The 20,403-nt window shown below is 48.2% G+C and overlaps 1 protein-coding gene across 5 annotated transcripts; it reads right to left on the bottom strand.

The window, feature by feature from the left end:
* Positions 1–1,301: 1,301 nt before the first annotated feature.
* LOC135914036 (major facilitator superfamily domain-containing protein 6-like) lies at positions 1,302–18,299 on the bottom strand. Of its 5 annotated transcripts, XR_011512851.1 has the most exons (6): positions 11,789–11,928; positions 11,015–11,121; positions 5,856–7,142; positions 5,245–5,397; positions 3,287–3,601; positions 1,302–2,320 (listed from the first exon to the last, which is right to left on the bottom strand). XR_011512851.1 is itself a non-coding variant. In XM_065446754.2 (5 exons), exons 2-5 carry the CDS (start codon positions 11,100–11,102, stop codon positions 3,492–3,494), a joined length of 1,638 nt encoding a protein of 545 aa, XP_065302826.1. In that variant the 5' UTR covers positions 11,103–11,121; positions 18,189–18,299; the 3' UTR covers positions 1,302–3,491. The 5 variants fall into 5 exon arrangements, 4 of the variants coding, with proteins under 4 accessions (XP_065302826.1, XP_070391933.1, XP_070391934.1 ...); XM_065446754.2 differs by lacking the exon at positions 11,789–11,928 and adding an exon at positions 18,189–18,299 and having other exon boundaries at positions 1,302–3,601; XM_070535832.1 differs by lacking the exon at positions 11,789–11,928 and adding an exon at positions 12,294–12,376 and having other exon boundaries at positions 1,302–3,601.
* Between the last annotated feature and the right edge of the window lie 2,104 nt (positions 18,300–20,403).

The following is a 20,403-nucleotide window of genomic DNA, read 5'->3' as shown; positions in this document are numbered from 1 at the left end:
TTTGGAAGTCCCCCGAAAGTGATATACGAGCAACTAGCCATTGCCGCCAAGTCGGAACAAGAAATGCATAAGTGACGTACACTGCCGGTTGCCCCACGGGACGAGCAAACGACAGAAACCCACTGCGATACCTTCAGAAATACTTTTATGCTGCTCCGTACAGCCAGCCAAATAAACTGAAGTGATAAGACCGTACTTCACGCCACTTATATCGCGTAACTGCATGCCCTCACACGGGAAACGCCAGGGAGAGTACGTCGCTCAATGTGGTCGCTCGCGTGGGCTTCGACGTGCAGGCGACGAGGTTAAAAACGTCCTCGTCATATGTAACGTCAAACATAGACGGTGTTTCTCCTTCGTTTTACATATCTTAAAGGGACTGACAACCGATTTTGTAAAGACAAAGCTCAAGAGTCGCTCGTCCCGCAACGCTGAGAACTGAGAGCTATGCCGGTAGACCGCCTCGCAAATTCTAAAAGCCGCCCATGGTTCTGCTTCCACGGGAGGGAGTGAAACTGCGGTTAACCACCTGCATTTTGACCTTTCAGCCAATTTTGACAATAAGTTGTTAGAATAAGTTTCCGTTGTCGTAGAGCCTTTTCTTATACTTGTACCGCGTTGTCCTCCCAAGTACACATATACCTGTAGGTCATGGCTGGCTGGCCCCCATCGCCGTCACTCCGTCGATAGACAAGCCAAGCCAAGCCAGCTAATCGAAAACGAAGGCGAATGCAGCGCCACTTTTCTACTCACTACAAACAAAGGCCTATCAGCAAAAAAGTTATAACGGAAAAAGAGTGTACTGCGTTTCAATACTAATAAGAGAGATCAGGAATCATGTACACCAATTGAAGGGCACGTGAAAGACCTCTTATGCATCGTCACGTTCTTGCCGCGCGGGGCACCCGAAATCATTTTCGCGACAATTAGTGAAATATATATATATATATATATATATATATATATATATATATATATATATATATATATGTATATACTCACTTGTAATGAGAAAAACATATGGCTCGTTTTATTTAGCCAGTGTGATATAAAATTTTTCCATCATCGGGGTTACCTTGTCGGTCCCTTCAGATTTAGTAAGCTTATATATTCGCCTAACACATTCGTAATTCGAGTTCCAGCCACGCCTCGTTCGATATATTCTTGCAAATATCTCCTGAATGATGCATGTTACTTTGGAGCACACGTATACATTCCCGAAAAAAAAGGCCCTGTTACAAGCAAAATATAAAAATTCAAGCGGAGACACAGATTTACAAGAGGTAACGCTTGAATTTTCAAAAACAAAATGTTTATTGAGTGCAAAATCTCCTCGGCACTCATACCACAATAGATGCACTCGGGAAGAAGATATACATGGTGTAAAATTCTTTCTGAAACGAAAACTATAGCTAATTGTAGACACTGGTCGCTACGTTCACTGTGTTAATACTTTAACACGGTGCTATTCACAGTCAAGATCCGAACAAAAACAAGTAAAACAGTATCCAGCTCAAAAACGTAGTTACCGACCCAACTTGGGTCATTTTCGTTTTATATGTAGCTCAGGAGCAAAATGAGTAAAGTGGCTGACACTTCAGGTATACCAGGAATCAACCCCACAGTAATTGTAAGCCCAGTTGAGTTGAGTTGAGTAGGCTACTGCTGGGATTAGCCTTGCAGTTGCTTCCGGCAATTGCTCCACCATAGCGACACTTCAAATACATAAATCACATAAATCAGACACAGACCTCCCAACTACACATAGTCACTCCTAAGGTCACCATGTGGTGGCCAAATCCGTGTCCTGCAGGTAATTTAAAGGAAGGCGAGAAACCTCCTTCCTACACAACTGGTTCCCGCGCGGGAAAACAATGTCCAGAAGAGAGCTGTGAGGGATTCCTGTCTTCTTGAGCGACCCGAATAACACACTCCTTTCCGCGTTATACAGAGTGCAGCACATAAGGTAATGTTCTATGTCACCTCACGCACCACAGGTTGAACATAATGGAGACAACGCCAGGCCAGTCTCATACATCCACGCAGGGGTACGAGCAGAGCCCATTCGAATGCGGAGCAGTAAAGTGGCTTGGTTGCTTTTGAAACCCTTGGTCACACATGGCTTGTGAGGTGAGCTCCACGAAGAACTTAAATGGCACAACACCGCTTCTCTGAAGAGTCCCTTGTCCTCTTGAGGCACTTTTGTCAATGGATTCCCAGATTTCCCGGCGACGCATTTTGAAATGCAACCGTGCACTAAAGCGCTCTAATGAAAGGATAAGAAAAACCGTGTGCACAAACTCCCGTTTTCTTCGTAAAGCTGCAGGTATTGAAAAAAAAAGCGATAGTACAAATGAGATGGTGATATCGGACCCTGTGAACGCCTCTGACTAAGGCAAGAATTTTTGTTCTCAATCTTTTTGAGATCACCTCGCCTAGAACAGTAGCTGCTCTGAGAATGGTAGCTGCTCTGCAGTACAACAAGCGTGACGATTTTAACACACGACCCGAGACGAGCTCAACGCATGCACTTACACCTGCGCGTTTCGTAAGCTTCATCGCACCGTATGTTTAATGATCCCACAACGCCGGCTGCTTAGCCACGCGAAATGCAATCAGGAAAACTAAGTCTTAGCTGCCACTTGTGCCACTTGAAAACACACGTAGCCTCACTAGTCGCGCAAAAGCTGCGAGCTTCTATATGGTAAATGCGCGCCTAATAAAAACGCGCAGTGTAACATTTCGGTGGCCAACGCTAAACAAGTGACAGATCGTGCGCAGCGTCGTTCTTAAGCGCATTTGGGGCCAAGCAAAGGCGACAGCCGTTTCTCAAACGAACTGTGCATTTCTCTCGCGCACATCAGTTCTGTCAAAGGACGATTTGATTTAACTTATGCTCAGAAGCACCATTGTTCAGGAAATACGATTGGAAGCAGATAAAATTATTGTCAGTATCAAACCACGAAAAGACAACGCTTATTTCGCGATCCGAAGTTAAAATATGCTGAAGGTGCTTAGATTAGGTGGCACAAGTTTTACGTGCGCGTAACTCTAACGATATTTTAAATAAAGCACTTTCAGACAGTGAAGATAACCATGCCTGACTCAAGCCGCAGCTACCGATATTTCTGACGCTTTCCGCAGAGTGTTCTATCGACAACGTTGACGCACGCAGAGTGTTCTATCGACAACGGTGACGCACGCCACCTTCACATAGTACGTTACGCCAATACTTATCAGCTTCGCAAGGCCTAGTCTTGAAAAAGCACGAACACATGGCACCTACACCAGCGCAGAGTTGCCGAGGTTCAGTACACAGGTCTCCCAATGGCTAAAAAAAGCCGTGAGATTGGCAGGATTGAATGTCACTGAGTAAGGGTAGGTTCCTGTGGTGTCCTCGAAGATCCGAACGTCCCTATGCGGGTGATGACTGAACAGTCGCTTTGCAGCTGTGCTCCGGGAAACCAATGTGCGCAGCAACCGGGGAATTCTCACAAGTAAGTGCCCTCGGCGCATTCGTTGTTGGCAGCAATGTCACACAGCCGGGCATCCTGTTCCTTGGCACCCGTCAGGCCGAGCTTCTCCGATCGGGGAGTAGCCCCTGCAGGAGGAATCTGACGTATAAATAAAATGCACGTCCTTCAACGTTCGCTCACTGCGATTGGTGAACGGGTACGTTCAGCCACTATGAGCCTAAAAGCGATAACGAAGTTCATGAAGTCGTACGACTTCGATCGGTGCACTTAAAAGAAAACGTTAAAATATAGCAACTGCAGAGAGCCGACATCTTTATTTAGGCCATCAGATTGCTTTTTTAAAAAGTCTTAACAATTGCAAAATTACTGGATAATCAACTACTAAGTGTGAAACTAATTGGGCAATGAAAAACGATATCCCTAGGTTGTAAACGGCACACCATAAAACATATAAAACGGACGAAATTGATGCATTATATGCCACTCTGAAATATACCACTGATTTGTGAGCAGGGATTTTGGGAAACTCTCGTAATTAGTTTAACTTAACAGAGGCTGCCTTATCCAAATATCAAGTTTGTCCGCTTGACATGCATGTGCTAACCGATGCAGCTTAGAGAACTGCGATATATGTTTTTGTTACATAGTTACCGATTTGTAAACATCGCCCTTTAATTTTCTTTGTTCAAGATTACTCGATCATTTTCGGCATTTTTAGTTTTAAAAATCTGAGACCTTAAACAGACATGTTGAGTTGTACAGTTGCTAGAATACAACATTTTCTCTGAAATGGAACAAATTTCATTCAAGTCGGTCCACCGTTTGTCTCAAAAGTATATACGCGTTTTAGACATTTGAATAGGTTACAGGACTGAGTGACCATCTACGATATGGAACAGAATTGTAGGTACGTCGGTGAAATGAACAGTGGACTTTCCCTTCTATCACCATATTCCTCTGCTTTTCCCCTTTCCCCGGTGCAACGTATCCAACCGGGCCCAGTCATGATTAACCTCCCTGTCATTCATTCATCCCTTTTCCTCTCTCTTTCTAATCGAATAGGCAAATTGTAGTTGCCTTCGAGCTAAAGCTTGTCCGAATAAATGTTTACTCTCTCTCTCTCTTTAGCAGATATCGGCGTTCTTGAGCAAGGCTGCATAATGTCTCTCGTGCAGGCAACATTTTCGTCCAGGAAGGCATGACGGGATGACATTGTAACAGACTAGACCTCATCAAGAATTAGGAGTCATTTGGCCTACGTCTAGGAAGACATGATCCAAATCTCACGTGAAACCGACATGAAACTAAAGTGAACACCGAGAATGGCCTTCAAGAATGCGTACTTGCGCAATGCTCGTGGTTTGCTCAGTTCGCGGCTTTTGCTCTGACTTACTAGGTGATCTCCTGGCGTAGTAATCCTTACATCCTGTTTGCATCACATGCAACTTCCTTTTCCTTTCACAATGCCCGACGGGACGTTAAGAACTTAAAAGAGGACAACAATTATTTCCCACTGACGACACTCGGAATTAGGCAGAATAAACTGAACAGAACAAGGACCTTCCTTCCCATTTACAGCAGCTGCATAAAGCAAAACGATAAGTGTTGGTTACACGACGGTTTAGAAAGTAATTTCCAACTACAAAAGCGTGCACGAACACGTCTTCCTTGTTCACGGCGTTATATAATACCGTCTTTTTCCGAGAAAGAAGTGTCTTCATTGTGGAAGCTTACTGCCTATCCACCCAACTGTTAACAGGATGCTCACCTAAACGGCCACTGCCCAGGTACCGAAGACACAGGTAGGTCAGAGTGCACAAAATTGCGCACCCCGCAGATACGTAGCCGAGATAGCGGAATGTGAGCCGGGCGCCGATTTTGTCAATGCTCATTCCGCCCAGTAGATTTCCGGCGGCGATGCCTGGAAAAAAAAGGCGACAGGCCAAAGCTTCCATTTTTATCGAGCTACGTAGCTCTGCTGCTTCGAACACTATGCTACTCATGAACTACATTTGAGTGACAGTAAAGTGATCCACCGGAACAATACAAAAACACGAGCGCTCATTTGAGCGCACTTGCTAAGATAAAAAAAAAAGAAAAACGCAGAACATTGCGATAGGGAAAGGCGCACAATGTTGATCGGCCTACTCAGCACTGTCTTGGCCGATTTCAATGATGCGAACGCTTCCAGGCTCATACCAGTACATCGCCACACAAGTGGCGTTGCCAAGCAAGTGTTACATGACAATGGTGAGCCTGTTTTCATATCTGCGTTTGGCCAAAGCGAACATGAAAGACTCAACACTTTCATACACCCATTCTTACGCTCTCTAAAGTGAACTAAAGAGAGGCGCGCAAAAGAACAAACACACCACTCACCGAGACCTTCCAAAGTCGAGCCCAAGATGCACATCATCGAAGCAGTCGTCCCAGGAGTAGCCGCCCGCTTGGCGAACACAGTCATGGCGGAGTAGGCGAGTGGAAAGACGGTGCCGCCCGGGATATCCACGATGAGCCCGTACCAGGGATTGACAAGATACGAATAGCCGATGAACTTGATTGACAACATCAGTAAAGCCGCCGAGTAGGATAAGTAGTACCCGATGCTCTCGAGTATTGTTTTGGAAATGAAGAAAAACGGTAACTCCACGCACAAGCACATCACCGTGTTGGTCAGGCCGATCAAGAGCTTAGAGGCGTGCAGGTCTTCCAGATACCATGTGTTGAAGGACCATACGACACCCATGAGGGCGCCAGCTACGAACGTCCACACGATGAACAGCACGATCTCGGCGTTGCAGAACAGGGTCGCGATGTCCCTGAGAAAGTTCATGGACAAGTCTGCCGTACGCAAGCGGGGCATGCAGAGTATGAGGAACACGTCCAAGGCCATGAAGGCCGCGAAGAAATAGAAGCCCGGCTTGTAGTCGGTGTGGGTAGGGTCACTGGCTTCGTCGATCATGAATCCGATCAGCGGGCTCACAACGCCCCAACTGATGGTGCCCCAGAGACGTTGGCGCCCGAAAGCGCTCACGTTGTCGGCCAGCAACTCGCAGACGGCAGCATCCGTGACGGTGTACAGGGTTACCGCAGACGTCCAGGCGACGACGATCGAAATGGTGTAGATCCAGAATTTGCCGTCGTACTGAGTGGCATCGCGTGGACAGTGCAGGGCGGCGAAAATTTCACTGGCAACGCTCTCGTTAACCATCGCATTCATGCATATGTCGGACAGGCCTCTTAAGTTAACCAGGGTGTACGAGGCACTCGTGACGTTGACGTTCACTGAATAGTCATCGTCAATCACTGTCAAGTTGCAGGGAAGCGGGGCACTTTCGCTAGCCCCGGAGAGAACGCTAGCGGCCGGACTTGCGTTCGATACGATCAGCTGACTAGAGTTGCAGTTTATGTAACCGGTGAACAAACTACCCGCGTCGGCTTTGAAGCTGGGGCTGAAGAAAACAACCCCATGGGAGACGATCAAGATGGCTTGAAGAAAGACAATTACGGCAGTGGCGTTTTGCGTCCGGTCGATGACAACTCCACACAGCGGCTTTACGATGACGGCGGCCAATGGTGTTATGGCGAAGATGACAGCGATCGTGGCAGCGTTTATTCCTACCTGTCGCCCGATCACCGCCAGGTACGGGGACACGCATGCTTGTCCTGGTGAAAAAGAAAAGCACACGAAAGAGAACATTCCTGACAACAGACGATGTACAACTCATACGCAACGGTTAGCCAACGCGATAATTTCATATTGTTTTAAACGTATCGTCGAGAACGAGGCCATAAATGCATTCAGTAAGAGCGCGAGTGCCATCCAGACTACTAAGCCTCACGTAACAGAATTAAGTTAAGAGGTCGAGAATCTCAGAGTTTATCGCATGTTTCACTGGCAAAGACGTTGTGCCTTCTGCAGTGATTCGGTGGATATGGCACACTGCTTCCAAGCCTGATGTCGCGGGTTCTATCCCGGCTGTGGCATCCGCATTTGAATGGGGGCTAAAAGCAATACGCTCATGTAATCTCAGATTTAGGTACTCGTTAAATGGCCCTCAAGTTGTTAAAATTAATCCGGAGCATTTTACTACGGTGTTTCAAAACCCAACGTTAAGTTCTTGAACGTTAAACTCCACAATATTGTTATAAAGAGATGTCAAAAAGGATTTATCCGCAATATTCACACAGTGGCAGCGAGTGGCACAACAACAAAGATGCCGGACCAGGGCACAGCTCGTCCTCTTTCTCGGCTGCTATGCAACGTATTAGTGGGTATGCACCATCATTTGTGAACGAAACGAAACGTCTTCTTTGTCCTCAGGATAAGTGGCTCGTAACAATATCTTTAAAAGATATTATCAAGTGCTGCTTATCACTAGGTGGACCATAAAAGTGAGGCCCCTGCGTCCTCAACACCATGCAAGGGATAAAATGGCAAGAGCATGCGGAGGAGCGAAGTGACACAGATATCTGGGCTGTCTGGAAAACAAATAATGATAACTACAGCGAGCTATCAGGCCATAATACCTAAATCTCTTACGAACACTTTCAGAGATATTATGAGTCTTATAGTCGCGGAACCAGTATGCACCGTTAGAACGTCGAAGTTATGGACCTTTTGCGCGAGCTACACTTCCCGATTATGATGGCACCCAAAGCCAACAAGTGAGCAACAGGTTTTCTACGAGCTTCTCACCTCGGCATAGGGCTATGAAACCGGCTGTCAACCCAGTTTCCGTAAAGGCCGCACAGACCGAAATTTGGGGCGGCAGTGAGTCTACAGCCGGTTCCGTGCGCCCACAAAAGACAACTCTGTTATCAGAATTTTCAACTAAGACATTGCGTGATCTCGGTCTAGCACGTCTATAGTCGCAAAATTTCACCACATTGCGCCAACTTCCAAGTTAGTTCGAACAGAAGTTTCAATGGAAATTCGAATAAATGCCGTAGGTGTTTTTCCTTCAAACAGAAGCCCAGCGCTGCGGTCATCGCCATGTGCACCGTTTACAGGTCTGAGCCACTTCCGTCACCACTGCAGGTGTCTATCAGAAAAGTGCAGCTTCAGAGCAATAGAGGCGCCCGTAAGACATTTCTTAAACCAGCGAGTTACCAGCTTCAGGCCCACATCGAAGTCTCACAATTTAGCTCAGATCATGCAGCGTGAATGCAAGGCCGCAAAGGGGCCGCGTTAAGTACTGTACATCCGACACGAACGTTGATTCCAGGCCCGACGTCTATCGTAAGTCAAACAAGAAAGCTTGTATCTCCATTCGTCGTTATCAGGAGCGTGGCGGAGTTCCAATAGTGCTATCTTTCAATCACGCGATAGCGAATTCCTGCGAAATGGAAAGCCAACCGTATGTAGGGTTGTGCGATACGCGTTCGCAACTGTGCTGCGGTGAAAACGATTCCCTAACAGCTGTGCGTTTCTTATACAGTCACCGATGCCGCTGAAAGCGGTCGCATACCTCTAAACTCTAAGCTACCCAATGACGATGATTGGCGTTTATTGGCGCTTCAGGTTACCCAAAATCAGCAAAGATTTAGTACCAGCACTTAGTGCCCTACAGCAGATGGCACAGCTGTCAGGCGAAAAAAAAAATGTAGAACGAGTTGAGCTGAACATGGCCACAGCCATGAACATTTTTTGAAGATATATAGGTCGCTAGAACGCTACGCGCAGCTACTTCAGCAACCTGTTTTAAAGATGAGATAAACGAAGTAAATCGTCATCGTTCGTCATTAATTCCTAAATGTGCTCATGAAGACCTGGAGGCCTTCTGTTGATGCAGTTGTATAATGCCATATCTTACGGCTTTTTACCAAGCAACAGCAAACGAAACGCAGCCACTCCCCTATCGTTTATGCGCTATGCTACTATAAAGGTTGTCATGGAGATGGACTCAGCCGGATGCTTGATTCGGCTCAATCTAATAGGCTGACTGATGCAGAGAGCAAGACATGTGCTACTACGGCATGGACAAAGATGAGCTATTCAGGCAGCATGTGCTCTCACGTATGACTGAACAATACCCCTGCGCCTTCACAGGCCAGCGAAACCTATTTAAAAAGCTGATGCGTGATTTCGTCTCTTCATCCCGCGGGGTGGTCACTGCAATCAAGGCGACGTAATGATGACCAAGCCGTCTTATAACGATTAGAAGCGATGGAGATGCGGTCAATCACCAAGTCGACGGATGCTAAAGATTAAAACGTTTCGGAACCTGCTTCCTTGATCACGCTAAGGCCACTTCAACAAACCGCCAACGTAAGAGTGCCACGCAACCACAACGTTTGTTCGGAACACTGAGTAAATGCTACCGTTCATGAATGGAGTGGCTACCTCCGGAATATTGAATAACTCAGAAAGAAACAGGCTTTATTAAATGTGCAGGCAGGAACACACGCGCAAGGGTAGACTTACAGTCAATATTCTCGCAAATCCCTGCACAAGTCGTGCCTAATGAAGAACACAGTCACACGCTATATGACAGTAAAGACGGCAGCGCGTGCCACTCGATACAGTCTGAGGACTCTGGCGAGTCAAACTACCAAGTCCTGTCCGCCTTAATCGAGAAAACCGTCGATTCTCCGAGAGATCTCGTGGTCAGCAAGCCCATGTCATCTTGCATTCTCGAGGCCAACTTGGCCTGAAAAGCAGCTCGGGCAGCATGAAATTTGAGCGCATCGAAGATGCAACTAGGCCGGATGTTGACACAAGACCCGCTGCCACGCTAATTGCAGCAAAACGATTCTCATGCAGATTGTGGAGCTTAATTGCTTAGAAGGATTAAGAAGGTGATCAGCACGGACAGAAAGCTTAGAATCAACCACTTGTAATCAATAAAAATCCTGATCAAGCACCATGCTGGAAGTAATAAATGTATGAATCGAAGCTCTGAGAACGTATAAAAATATGAGACAATGCGAAATAAAAGGCAAAGAGAATGATACACACGTGTTTAGGTTAAGAAATGTCTAACTAGTTTGCGACGCGAAGGCCTCACCAGCCGCGTTCGTTCGTTCTGGCGTGCCCCGTGTACGAGCCGTCCATCTAAGCTGTCGTGCACCGCTCGCGCGGCCGGCGCATTTCCGGTTGACCCGCACGGCGTCGTATAGTCTAGGTGAAGACACACGCTCAAAGGAAAAAAAAAGAAAGAAACGAGAACGCATATTATAGTTCAGCGATCTCCAAACATCCCTAAACTACAAGTGGGCGCTCAGAAAGCTGCATAGGAGTTCCAATTTAACCCCACATGACAAGCAACAAATTTTACGACATGAAGCAAGGCTCGGTCGATGTTAGGCTTTCTAATGTGTTCGCTATCCCGACACTATGGACTTCATGTTCAGCTCCCGTTCACTTGGGCTGCTTCAGCAGACCCGCAACTTCGCATGTGCCTGTACAGCTACGCTGACCAAGTTATCTCCACGAGCATCAACATCAGCGTCAGCATTAGAAGCTCACACAATAAGGCGGCAGTGACCCTGCATACGCACTCAAAAAGGGGAACATTACACACAAAAGTTCGTACCAGCCAGGTAGAGAAAAAAGTGGGCCTTCAGCGGCAGCAGCTGCCTGTTGACGGACTTCGGTAGGCATCGGGTCCAGCAGGATTCCATCGCCGCGGTGTGCTTGTCTCTGGGAAGCGGACGAAAACCCGGTGTACTTAGAACATGCGCCCGCGACGCTAACACGAAACACAACAGAGAGAAATAATAATAATATTTGGGGTTTTACGTGCCAAAACCACTTTCTGATTATGAGGCACGCCGTAGTGGAGGACTCCGGAAATTTTGACCACCTGGGGTTCTTTAACGTGCACCTAAATCTAAGCACACGGGTGTTTTCGCATTTCGCCCCCATCGAAATGCGGCCGCCGTGGCCGGGATTCGATCCCGCGACCAACAGAGAGAAAGAGATATATATATATAGAGAGAGAGGACAGGAAAGGCAGAGAGTTCAACCAGACGAGCACCCGGTTTTCTACCATACACTGGGGGAGGGAGAAAGGGGAACAAAAAGGGGATTAAAAAATTGAATTATGGGGTTTTACGTGCCAAAACCACTTTCTGATTATGAGGCACGCCGTATTAGAGGACTCCAGCAATTTTGACCACCTGGGGTTCTTTAACGTGCACCTAAATCTAAGTACACGGGTGTTATCGCATTTCGCCCCCATCGAAATGCGGCCGCCGTGGCCGGGATTCGATCCCGCGACGTCGTGCTCAGCAGCCCAACACCATGGCCACTGAGCAACCCTGGCGGGTGAAAAAAAAGAGGATAGAAAGGTGAAACGGCTCCGCACCTGAGAAGGTAAGTGTGCTAGCGATCCTCGAGCTATCCCAACTGCCCATCGACCGCTCAGGCCGAAAGCCGACCACGCTCATACATATTACGGCTGTCGCGAAAAATCTTCAGGCTTTGTTAGCCGGTCCAGCGTAAAGCATGGGCGCTCCGACAAATGCGCTTGCGGACTCGGCGTAACGCATGTGGTCGTTATCGCTACTGCGGCTTCCTCACGCTTATCACCGCTTGCTCGCATCGACACTTGGTAGCTGATGAGCGCTAGGCGACAGCGTACAAATGCCATTGACAAACGATCGAAAAGATATCAAGCAAAGTATATGTACCTAGCGGAAGCCGCTGTCGGAATCGGCGAGTACTCTGGTCCAAAGCTTTGTAGATGACGCGTGTGACGTACGCGGAATCCGTTAGTCGGTAAAGGCTCTGACATGCCGCTCTGCAGCCGCCTGCGCTAAACGGCTCTGCCTGTCGCATAAGTGTCGAATTTAATGAAGGTGACGACATACCATAGAGCATTTCTTCATGATGCGCGAAACCATGATCAGCCGTTCCTGAGCGAACGATACGCTTTTAAACAAATGTACGCCTTTTGGTCGTATCTTGCCACACAAGGGTAACCGTCATCTGTCTTGCTTGCGTTTCCTTTCTTGAAACCGCTGCGCTCGCTACTTTCCTGTCGAACATGCTCTGTCATGCTGATAACGCGCATGCCGTTTGTGACTTGGAAGTACCGGGCTCGCAGCATCAAAGAAAGGAAATGCGGACAAGACAAATGACCATTATCGTTATGTGGCAAGATAAGATGCACTCTAAGTGCCCCTTCTGCCACACAACGATAAAGGTCATCTGCCTTGATGCGTTTCCTTTCTTTAACGCTGCGAGCCCGGTACTTCCCAGTAACGAACGGCACGCGCGTTATCAGCATGATAGCATTTACGCGTGCGTTATCAGCATGACAGCATTTTCTGTCGGCAATGCTATCATGCTGATAACGCGCGCGCCGTTCGTTACTGAAAAGTACCGGGCTCGCAGCGTTAAAGAAAGGAAACACATCAAGGCAGATGACGATTATCGTTGTGTGGCAGAAGGGGCACTTAGAGTGTAAGGTTCGTTGCTCGTCGACCGCCGATAGCTGTCGCCTTCTTTTTTTTTCTTTTTTTTCAATAAGCTTTTTTGCAACATGAACGGCCAGAGCAACTAGACTTTCTTGCTGCATGCGCATGTTGAATAAAGGAGTGCGTGTATGCACTTCACGCTGAAGAATTAAAATTAAATTCTGGGGTTTTACGTGCCATGACTATGATCTTATTAAGAAGCACACCGCATTAGGGGACTCCGGAATAATTTGGAGCACCAGGGGGTCTTTAACGCGCTCTCAATGAACGTTCTCAATGGGCGTTCTTGAATTTGGCCCCTGGGGTCGAAATGCTTAAATGCATCGAAAACCAGCCGGCGCGCAAGCTGTGGAATGCAGCTACAGAAGTTGACAGCTCGTGCCAGAGCTTTCTCGAAGGGCATCGAATCACCGTGGCGAAAGCAAGCTAACAGACGCTCTGCGTGAAAGGTTCTGGTTCCAGAAAGAAATCCTGGGCCTCCGTGAACCTTCACTTGCATGTGTAGACGGTGGAGAAGTGCACCGGCGTTGAGCCAGCAGCTAGAAATGAAATTTCTCTAATTACGCGTTGTGTGAACCAGCAGGGGTAGTACCCTGGTATCTGAACTGTACCTCGTCTCAATGTTTATAAGTTTCGATTGATTCATTCACTAACGCATAATTTCACAGCCTGCTTAGTTCATTAATTTCCACCGTATTCTATACTTTTTCAGCACACAACGTGCTGAACGTCCAGTTCAACCACAATGTAAGTGCTTCATGACCAGGGCCTTCAAGTTAGCCTCATCGAATCCAGCAGTTATAGGATGCATTAAAACTGTTCGACAATAAAATGTGTCCGTTCTGCTAAAAAAAATAAAGTCATTCGACCTGCCCCTAAATTTGAGTACACGAGCGTTTTTGCCTTCCACCCTCATCGGAACGAGACCACCGTGGCCATGATCGCGAATCGAGCGTGCCACCTGGCTCTCAGCGGAGCCAGGGGGTGACACACCGGGAGCCTACTTGACCTCTCCCCCTTCCCATAACCTGGAACAGATGTCTGGCTACGCGACTGGCCCTACTGCAATACTGTCGGATCGCTTTGGTGGTGATAAACGTTATCGAAAAGGGGGAGGGGGAAGAGGGAAGCTGACTGAGGGATCGGGCTCGACTAAGGCCCCGGGCCTGCCCAGTACACCAGTGCAAGATGTCGATCGACGTCCCCGGACCTGAGCCAGGCGGTCCTGTCAGTCTCGCTGTTGACCGGGGTATGAGAAAACGAGAGCGAGGTGCATTCCCACATTTTGTGAGTGAGTTTCCCTGCTGTGAACAGAGCCTACAGAACGTTTTCACCGCCGGAAACTGTTTACAGACAAGTGTGGATGATGCACTTGCTGCTTGTAATTTATAAAATCCAGACCAAGAATACTACTTACAATGACAAATGCCTCGTTGTTGCTGAATTGGGTAATGCCAATCGCAGAAATCATAGCAGCCCTTCTGGCCAATCAGAACCAACCAGGTTGCAAATTCGACAATATGGCGGAATTCGACTATGTCGAGAATAGTACCCCAAGGGACGATCACTTGCGCAAGATTTCGAGAGAATCGCTACTGGGCACATGCACAGGAGGGTTGGGCAGACGCAAGAAAGAAGCTCCGTTGGCACTCATAGGCTGAATCTCACGAAAGTGATCGTCCGAGAATGCGCCACCTTAACGTAGTGCATAGAGAGAGCAGGAAACACAACGCATTTGGAGTAAAATAATCCAGAGCCGCTCATCTGCCTGCCTCACCGCATATATGTTTGAACTCGTTGCCAGAAAGTGGCGGATCATTTTCTCACTTGAGAATCCACAATTCTTACTGAGCGTCGGATCTAGAACACAGAACTAAAAAGCCAGTTTTTGGCACGCATATCTTGGATCTGTAACCGTGTTCCTGCAATCAAACAGTGAGTGCCGTGCTTTAAATACGGAATGTGGTCACCGTGCCAACAGTATACACCGTGTCTGTGTCGTGTGCCAGCGTGGCTGAGGTACACTTTCGCCGGCAGGTACGCGGTGTCTAGGCAACGAAAAGCGACGCTTCGCGCCAAACAAATGCACGTTTGTCCGGACCGACGCCTCATCCTAACCAACTATCCCTATATTTGATGTTACTTATAGACTAATAGCTAATTCGGGTGGTAGTTTCGGAGCGCTCCATAGGTAGTCTTATTCGGGGGATCGAAAAAGTGCGCTCAGACTAAATTTGGCTCCTTATTTCAGATCGCTGAAATCCGACTTGGAGCATCCGGAAATGCTCCGACCGACGACGTCCGAGAAATTGCAAGATCCAGCCAGTTTTCGGTCGCGAAGCGCTATGCAGTTTTAAAAAAAATTGTAATAAGTGCTTAGGTTTTACGTGCCAATACCGCGATCTAATTATTAATTACGCCGCGGGGTGCCACTTCTAATTAATTTTGACCACCTGGGGCTCTTTAACGTGTACCCAGTACACGGCAAACGAGCGTTTTCGCATTTAACCCCCATCGATATGCGACCGCCGCGGCCGGAATTTGATCACGCGACTTCGTGCTCAGCAGCGCAACGCCAAAGCCTCTAAGCAACCATGGCGGGTGCTATGCAGCTTCCGCCAGCGTGTTTCTGTCGGTGTCGGCCAGGCTGTCTAGGTGGTTTTGTAATTGCATTGTCGGGCTTTGTGTGCCTCACATCGTCGATGGCGACGCGGCAACGCGTTCGTCAGCGGCACCATGGCGGCACCTTCCGTTCTCTTGGGTCGGGAGGCAAGCAGTGGCAGCATGCTATCGTAATGCCGAAAAGTTGTTGTGTTGGCGTATACATAGGACTGTCTTGCAAGCGACCGCCACTGTACACTCTTACGCAAATGTACACCCTTTGGGGTGTATATATGCCACACAACGCTCTTAGAAAAGTTTACACCCTTCGGGGCGTATCTTGTCCCACAACAATAATCGTCGTCCGTGTTGCCCGCGTTTCCTTTCTTTAACGCGGCGAGCCCGGTACTTCCCAGTCACGAACGGCACGGGCGTCATCAGTGTGACGCAGCATTCTCGACAGGAAAGTAGCGAGCGCCGAGTTTTCAGGAAAGGAAACGCAAGCAAGGCAGATGACGATTATTGTTGAGGGGCAAATTTACACCCCAAAGGGTGCAACCGTTTTAAGAGTGAACAACCTTCGTCATCTGCCTTGCTTGTGTTTCCTTTCTTGAAAACGCCGCGCCTGCTACTTTCCTGCCGGGAATGCTATGTCATGCTGATAACGCGCATGTCGCTCGTTACTGGAAAGTACCGGGCTCGCCGCGTTAAAGAAAGGAATTGCGGACAAGGCAAATGACAATTATCGTTGTGCGGCAAAAGGGTGTAATTTTGCTTAATGTAGCGATTGCTTTCGTAGCCCGCCAGTGTTCTTTTTTTTTTTTTTTCTGGCTTGCACCCTCGTTCGCCGTGATGCTGTAATCTATAATGCTGCGCAATGCGGTGGCGGTGTTGAGTCGGGAGCCACTGAAAGGTTCCCTCGGCCTTCGCTTCACCCTTTCTCGTTGCTCCGGAAAGTGACCCGCCGTTCGTGCGGCGCGTGCTTTCTCGGCCTCGGATCTGGAGCGTCTTGCCATCCTACTTAGAGGACCGGATCGACCACACGAACTCACCTTAAGTTACCTATCTCCATGTCGTGCTCGTTTTGTGCTGTCCGTATTCACGGAGTGTAACTAAGGGCCTTGACCAGTTGCTAAAGTTTATTTGTGTGGACGGATGTAGCTTCGTGTCAGCTTCAAGCGGAGGCCAAGTTGTCCTTTCACCAACGGCAAAGTGTGGAGTCTCTACTGCTCAATATCTGCTCTGGGTCGGGGTGCTGCGGAGATGACGCTGTGTGCTGGTGAACTCAAGGTGACGGTATGTTCACGAAAAGAAGGCTAACGAAAGAAGTAGGCTAACGGAATGGACCGCGAAGTAACCAGCAGTTCAGAGGTAAGTGGTGCTCTAGCTAATTAAGCGCTTTGCAAGGAATTCTGTTTAACACTAAAGAGGTTAACTGCTGCTGTTGCGAAAGTTATGTGTAAACATTAGTTAAAGTGACGTGTTCCGCTAGGCGATCAACTTTTAGATCTCCAACGGCATGTACTCTCTCTCTCTCTCCTGAGCAAAATCATACGCACTGCAGCGATTCCCTGTTAAAGCGCAATATCTTCTGCGCCTGCGAATGTAAGTTGAAATTAAGGACTGCAGTTCAAACTTAACATTGCGACCTTTCTAGCGCATTCGTCAATTTTAGTTTCTGCGTCTGAATTACGAATAAATTCAGCTTTTGGGGCGAGTTTTCTGTTCGTCCATATACATTTTCTCACCAGCGTACCTGCTTACTGTGCAGATCATGCGCCGCATTCGTCGAACCTTCGTCACCAACGAACGATTTAAGAGCTACGAAAAATACGTATTTTTAGCGCGCTACTCAAACATATTCCGCAAAGGACTATTAGGCGCCATACAATTTTGCCACTTGCGCTGACGTCACATCCTGCTATAGCGTCCCGCGCAGAAGACACCGGCGTCCCGGCCAGTGAGAGGGCACTAACATTCGCGCCGGTCCTGCGCGCTGTAAGCGGGCAGGACCGGCGCCAATTTGCGACACCATGCGCCAATTTTTTTCCCACCGGATGACGCTGCAATGATGGGTATGTTTAAGTTAAGCGTCAAGGGACGTTATCGGGAAGCTCTCGTGACGGTATTCATCGCGACGTGTTCACACCTAAAGAGTACGTTTATCAGGAGTCACGAGCAACTGATACAGGAGATAAATGGTCACCATCAAGCTCGGGAAAAAGGACGTGACAGAATATTTCAGTGGTTGCCAGTACATACCGGTATTAATGGTAATGACTTCGCCGATGAGGCGGCCCTGTTCACCTATGAAGGCAACCATGCGGTCCCGATCCCACTACCAAGAACCGATGCTGCGAAGGGAGTTTATTTCCTGGCTCATCAGGTACTCTTATTCATCGTTTCCTAGTTTCCCGAAGTGTCGCCTACATAAACGTGATCTTTTCTTAAAGCTTCAATTGCCATCCGGAATTTCCCGTCCGAATGCAATGTTGTCATGTCGCCTCTACATCGGGGTAGCTTTCACGAAAGCATTACTCGTTCCGCATTGGAACCACTAACACACCTACGTACGACTCGGGCGGCATCGAAAAAAAATATTGAAGAGCTCCTATGCTCCTGTTCTCGTTATGACGTCCCGCGCCGCTAGTGCCTGTACAACAATAAATCAACTAAATTACAGACCGTGTTCAGAAGCCAAGGTTCTTGGACCATGGCCGTGCGCGTCACTGCAGCTGAAAGCAACGAGGGCGTTGTAGTCGACGGGCCTCCGCGACCGTTTGTAGACTTGGTGTGCTCTTTCGAGTGTGCGCGCGACTGCTGCTCTCTCTCTCTCTCTCTCTCTCTCTCTCTCTCTCTCTCTCTCTCTCTCTCTCTCTCTCTCTCTCTCTCTCTATCTCTCGCCCTCTTCAATATTTTCTCTCTTTCCGTCCCGTTAGCCTTTCCCCTAGTGCGCAGGATAGCAAACCAAACGATCGCCTGGTTAACTTCCTTCCTTTCCTTCCCTCTCTTGCGTTCCCTCCCTCTGAGAGCGTGGTTTTGGTCGCACCCACATCCGTCGTTTTAAGCTGCCCAATACATTTACCCATACCACAATCGTGCTGGCGCGCCGTGTAAGGTCGACCCGGAAGAACATTTTCAGTGCCTTTTGGGGACGCAAGTACTCGCGAAGCTCGCGACTCTAAAAGCAACCGCCCACCCATTCCGGTGCTGAAATCACGGAGGAGAGCGCGCCAGTCGCACCCATTTTCTTTTTCTTTTTTGTTAGGCCGTGTCACGCACGGCGCACACACTAAACGTGGCGATTCCGTACGCCGTGGCGAGTTCGCATTTGACGAAGCATTCCGGTACTGCAGTATCGGATCTTTATCACTTGACCAGTTACCTATCCTCGTGATCGATATTGAAAACTGACGGTTCGCGGCAATGCGGCACTGAGGCCGTCGCTTCGTCGGCTCGCTACCGTGTGCAGTGCCCGCCGTGTTTCAACATGCCGACGCAGGTAACAACAGGACTAAGGGCCGCTGTTCGCCATGATTCTTCCCCTCCGACTCTATTCTTTCTTTTCAATCATTCGTCGCGCCGAGAGACCGATCCCGCGGCGATCGATAACGTCGGTGTGCGAGCAAATGGCAAAGGGCAGGAAAGAATCGACAAATAATGGTCTCAAAATGTCGGCCTCTACATTACAATTCAGAAACACGACCCTCGTAAGAGGACGCGTGAAATTTAACGATTCAGAGAACAGTTGGCGCCAATGGGAAGCAAAACTGGTAAAACAGCTCCAGTGCGCGTAAGGGCCTTCCAGCAATTAAGCGAAGGGGAATGGGTAGGGGGCCGGCTGTAGCACGAGTGGCTCATTTTTTGCATAATTCCAGAGAGGGCGTCGGAAAACGAAATCTGCAATAATCTTTTGCCTAGCTTACAGAACACTCACAGTGCTGAAATCACAGTAACGCGTTAGGCGCGTGTAAAGGTTCGCCGTTCACCCACAGTGGTGCTTCTCCATCAAGCACTAACGTAGAATCTCGATCAATCCCAATTGACAAGGCCACATGACTTATTGTTCTGAGCGCGGACGGTTGTGCGTGCGCTGTTAAGGGACATAGAACATGATGCGCCCAGAAAGTGTTCTCGCGCATATCTACCAGCGCATGGGTCGAAAGCCTATACGTACCCTAGACAGCTGCGACTGTATGCCAAAGTTCTTCCAACCTTGGGTACACTGAATAATTGAACAGTCTCCACGTTACAAAGCCGCACGCAACCTATGAGATACTGCACGTGACGAAAAATATTAATTATCCGGCAAGTGTGAAGTTTGGGAAACATTTGGAGAATATTTCAATTGGCACTAAAGTTAGTCTTCATTTGCAGACCTAACGCAATTGACCTTACCATGACGTCATGACACAGAAAGATTTGCTCACGTTGCGAAACAATAAGGCTAAGCATGACGTTGTTACTCACAAAAAAATGCAAACTAGGGTGTTGTGCGCGACTATTCCGACTGCGCTCAAGCGTGGAAGGCGCCGCGATGGCGGCAACGGAGTGAGCATATGTATCATGGCGTCATGACACATCCGTCACCGGTGTATTGAAACCGAAACTATAGACACTTAATAAGAGGTATTGCATCGAATTATTCAGGATACTCTGAAGTATTCCACTATTTCTTCTAAGCCCTAGGGTGTGTTCCAACTCGTTCCGGCAAGCAAAGCTATCTATCCTGGAGTCTTAGAAGACAGCTTCTTTTCTGCACCCGTCTGCGCACTGGAGCGTGAACATGCCTCGACATCGTCCGCCACCTGGCGTCCAATTTCTCACGAAAAGGTAAACTGTAAAGTTGATATATTCTTTTGATAAGATTCATTAAAACTAAAGAAAAAGTTCTTTCACT

The sequence above is a fragment of the Dermacentor albipictus genome, chromosome 3 (genome assembly GCF_038994185.2).
Source record: "Dermacentor albipictus isolate Rhodes 1998 colony chromosome 3, USDA_Dalb.pri_finalv2, whole genome shotgun sequence".
NCBI lineage: Eukaryota > Metazoa > Arthropoda > Arachnida > Ixodida > Ixodidae > Dermacentor > Dermacentor albipictus.
This window is presented reverse-complemented; position numbering and strand designations above follow the sequence as displayed.